This window comes from Chinchilla lanigera, unplaced genomic scaffold (assembly GCF_000276665.1).
Source record: "Chinchilla lanigera isolate Chin_1 unplaced genomic scaffold, ChiLan1.0 scaffold00014, whole genome shotgun sequence".
NCBI classification, from domain to species: Eukaryota; Metazoa; Chordata; class Mammalia; order Rodentia; family Chinchillidae; genus Chinchilla; species Chinchilla lanigera.
In genome coordinates, this window is record NW_004955415.1 from 12,411,850 (window position 1) to 12,416,439 (window position 4,590).

Sequence of the window (4,590 nt, forward strand, 5' to 3'; positions counted from 1 at the left end):
ATACAAATGAAATTGATGAAGAGGAACATATATTTTAACTTCAATACACTTGTAAGTGTTAAGCATATGACTACTTGAAAAAATAGTATCACTTGGAGGAAAGGGTACTGGTATTATTAGAAGTGTTGACATTCAAAAAAAATCATTCTTTCGAGCAAAATTTGCCAAGCATACAGAAATGCCAACAGCAAAAACCACAAATTAGTAAGCAGGCAATAGCGAAGAGGGTGGAGCAATGAAGGAGCTAATTTCCACCCATCCAACAAGCCCTCACTCCACATATCATCATTACAGTCACAAAAAAGGGTCTCAATTAATTATGCATAATTGAAACTTCAATGCAGTAGGCAAAATTCAAGCAGGATTGGAAACACATGAGAGGAAAAAGAAGCATCATCAACTAGTCTGGGATCTCCATTATTGAGGCATGCAACCACAGAAGGATCACCACACAGGAGATCCTGAAGGGGAGCTACTTCCAGAGTCACGTTCAGAAAATTAAACTCTGTTCTAGCTGATTTTAAGGCAACGCACATTTTTTAGGAATAGGGTCTTGTTCCTTCACTGTAATTGGGGTGAATCCGAGATCCAGACTTAGAGCTGAGACCAGACTGAAAGCAGCTCCAGGCAGTTGGGCTGGAGGAGTGCCTGAGGCGCAGAGCAATTGCTAGAATCACAGCGAGAAGAAAGAGCACAGAGACCAAGGCCAACGCCACCACCAGGTAAAACTGCAGAGCCCCTCAGGACCTTCAGTGAGGTCTGGCAGCACCTCTTGCAGGTTATCCGCGACAATGAGGTGCAACGTGGCAGTAGCAGAAAGAGGAGGCTCTCCACCATGGCGAACTGCGTCTTTATCGCCTAAGGTAGGAGCCGTGCGCACCTCGCCCGTGCGCAGCCCCAGGCTGAAGAGCCCAGGGTCTCTGGCCTGAAGCACAAGCATTGTGTCCCAAGTCAGCGTCCACCGCCACCACCTTGGTGACCAGGTAGCCCGGCTCCGCGGCGCGCGGCACCGTGTCGAAGAGCGCTGAGCCATCGGCCCCAGCGCGGGGTAGAGTACCCGCAGCGCGTTGTCATTGCGGTCTCCCACCAGCACGCGCAGGCTCACGTTGGCGCTGAGTGTGGGCGAGCCCTGGTCGCGGGCCTGCAGAATGAGCTGGAGGGCACGCAGCTGCTCACGGTAGACGGCACGCTGCACAAACACACTCCACTCTCTGTGCTCAAGGACACGTAGGACAGCAGCGCTCTAGGCCAGGTCGCTACCCACGATGGAGTAGGAGACCTGGCCATTTGGTCCCAGGTCAGAGTCCCAGGCAGTGACTTGAGCTATAGAGACCCCAGGAAGGTTGTTCTCAGCTACGCGGATCATGTAGGAGGTCTGGTGGAAAACTGGTGCATTGTCATTGACATCTGAGATGTGCAGGATGATGCTTGTGCTGGAGGAGAGGGGCACCTTACCCCTGTCAGTGGCTGTGATGGTGACGTTGTATTCAGAGATCTCCTCTCGGTCTAGAGCCCTGTCTGTCACTAGCTTGTAATAGATCTTTGAAAAAGATTTCAACATAAACCCTGTATTTTCCAAGATCTGGCAGTAAACGTCTGCATTTTCTCCAGAGTCTCTATCTCTCGTTTTAATCAAGGCGATCACTGTCCCTGGAGGTGAATCTTCTGGTAGTGGAGTAAAGACTGAAGTCACAATCACTTCAGGTGCACAATCATTCTCATCAAGAATTTCAACTTGAACACTGCAATGGGAGGCAAGATCTCCAGGATCTTTTGCTTCTATATTCAGAGTGTAACTATTGGCAATTTCAAAATCCAAATTATCCTTTGTTGTGATTTCCCCTGTTATTTTGTCTAAGTTGAAAAACTGTTCCACATGTTCGTCCACAGTGTGAAAGGAGTAGGTGATGTCTGCATTAGTGCCCTCATCCTGGTCGGTGGCTGTCACTTGAAGCACCGAGAAGCCTGGGGGGACCACCTCCGGCAAGGTGACCCTGTACACATCCTGGCTGAACACTGGAGGGTTATCATTGGCGTCAGTGACTTGAATTTGGATTTGGGTGGTGCTGCTTCGAGGTGGGTCTCCCCCATCCACAGCTGTTAGGACCAACTGATGAAAATTAAGCTCCTCTCTGTCCAGAAAATGTTTGAGGATCAGCTCAGGATATTTATGTCCATTTGAAGTCTGCTTCTCTGCAAGATCAAAGTACTCATTGTCATGAAGATGGTACCTTTGTAGTGAATTAAGACCAGCATCTGAATCCTGGGCTGGGTCTAGAGGAAACGTTTTACCTGGCTTAGTGGATTCTCCAATTTTTAAGGCAATCTTATTTTGTTTGAATAGCGGAGTGTTGTCATTTATATCCTGAACAATTACTGCTACGTGGAAAATATTTAAGGGGTTTTCAGCGACAACATCGAAATGCACAATACACAGAAGCTGTCTCCCACAAATCTGCTCCCGGTCTATTCTGTCACCCACAAGCAAGTCCCCGCTGTCTGGGTTTACAGTAAAGTATTCCTTCTCTGCACTAACCCGCAGCTTCCGGGCAGGCAAGTCTTGGACACGGAGTCCCAGGTCCTTGGCGAGGTCTCCTACCACCGAGTTCTTGGCCAGTTCCTCTGGAATCGAATAGCGGATCTGGTCCGGGAGAGCGCGGCAGCACAAAGACAGCAGGAAGGTCAACATTACCCGCAGCCGCAGCGCCCAGCTGCTCATCTCCGCTCTTGGTCTCATCCTCTGCCTCCCTCTGCTGCTGCTCCTTTGAGGATAGACGGAATCAGCTCTCTGTGATGGCTGACTCGCAGTGGGGTTACTTTTCCTAATTTTGCTTGCCGCATCTGATTTCGTACTGCTCTCTTTTGCGAGGTTGGTTTAAGCAGGAAGTTACCCTCCCAGTCTCCCAAAGGCTTCTGTGATGTAGTCTTCCTTCTTTTGACCTATAGCGACGCCTAGAGGTTTTCTCAGGAAACTGCACGGCTTGTAAAGGTCTCGGGTTTTTTTCTTTTCAGTTTATAAAGAATATTTATATGTTTTAAAATAAATAATACATTGATATTGTTCGAAATTCAAAAAATATATATATATAAAAGAAAAAGGTGTATATGCCATAGACTTTTACTGGTATCCCGGAATTGTGTGGCATATTTCCCCCAAGAAAAATTTACCCATCCTGTGTATCTATCCAGATATGTTCTGTAGAGTGTGGCGGATTTTATAAACATTATCCCTCGTTTTGAGGAAAATGTATTCACACAATATATCATGTTATGGACTTTGTTTTATTTCATTCTTCATATATTGGTGTGATATGCGCATATATATGATCTATATAGTAGGGAGTCATTTTGTCTTGAAGATCATTTTAAATCAGTACATAAAGAGGTTTACCATGATTTGTAACAGCTATGTTGCAATCACCATGTGGATATGTAATAGTTGTTTAATCAGAAATATTTGCTAAAAGAAATTCAGTGCCCTTTGAAGACAAATATTTTTCCTGTGCTAATAGGTTAAATTATCTGCTGCTCTTAGGTATTAAAGTACATACTACTTTGAGGAAATATATTCTTAATGCCAAAATCTGAATATGGTTGACCAATTTTAGGTTAAGCGAACATTTCCAAATTAGAATTCAATATTTAATTATTTAAAATAATCTCCCCTCAGATATGAGTCATCTTTTAATATTCACTTGCTATTTTCTGTTTCCTTGACCCAAGTCAGCTAAATGAATCATATCTCATTCCCATTTATTCTGTTACTGCACCACAAACTCCAATGCATAGAAGATTATGAATGAACTATAACCCTTTGTAAATTGGATTGAGCCATATTTTACAAGCTTGTTACAGGTTTCAATTACTGAGAAACACAAATTAGTGTAGACATAGCCATTCATGAATTTTGAAGTAACTCACAAAAGTATATGAAGGCACAAAGAATGAGAGATGCATACTCCCCATACATGAAATATTTTATCCTATATCAGATCATTCCAGGGCAGCCTAGTGACAGACCTGTCCCAGACCAATTTGTAGAAGTATCAGTGGGTAGGAATGAGGCCAAATTACTACAGTGGCAGGAATCACCATAGTCCAGAATTGAACTTATCCAAGTTTTGTAAGAGGTTTACCAGCTGAAAATCAGAGACATTGAAGAGTTAGGTTCTCCTTAGAAATCAAAGTGGAACTCAAGAGCGATGCCATGAGAAGTAACTTAGAAATTATTAAAATGAATCCTACAGTCTACTTAGGTATCAGTCAAACAAAATGGGCAATGTTTTTGGTAATCATAGAAGTAAACCGAAAGAATCACACAAACTCATTGTCAGTATATCTCAGATCAGTAACAACAAAACATTTGAAGTACATCAGTCCACTGATAAAACATCCCTGTGAAAGTTATATCTAAAAATTACATATTTTCCATAAATTGTGACTACTTTATTTCCAGGGAAGAAAACTTCAAGGACAGCATAGTTGAGTGTAAGGAGGAGAAAATTTTAAGAATACCCAGTCTTAATTTAATATTAGCACCACAAGAAAGAATGCTATAAACATGAATTTATACAACTGCCTTCTAGTTTA

At 43.3% G+C, this 4,590-nt stretch overlaps 2 protein-coding genes across 3 annotated transcripts in view; both read right to left on the minus strand.

Moving 5' to 3' along the window:
• LOC102028960 (protocadherin gamma-C4) overlaps positions 1–4,590 on the minus strand; it is a 169,872-nt gene that overhangs the window by 136,928 nt on the left and 28,354 nt on the right. The gene's annotated exons all lie outside the window — the stretch shown is intronic.
• Positions 13–2,935, minus strand: LOC106148072 (protocadherin gamma-B2-like). Its single transcript, XM_013512166.1, is given in 5 exon segments — positions 13–935; positions 937–1,039; positions 1,042–1,200; positions 1,203–1,249; positions 1,251–2,935. Coding segments are annotated over 5 exon segments (2,058 nt in total). The 5' UTR covers positions 2,738–2,935; the 3' UTR covers positions 13–673.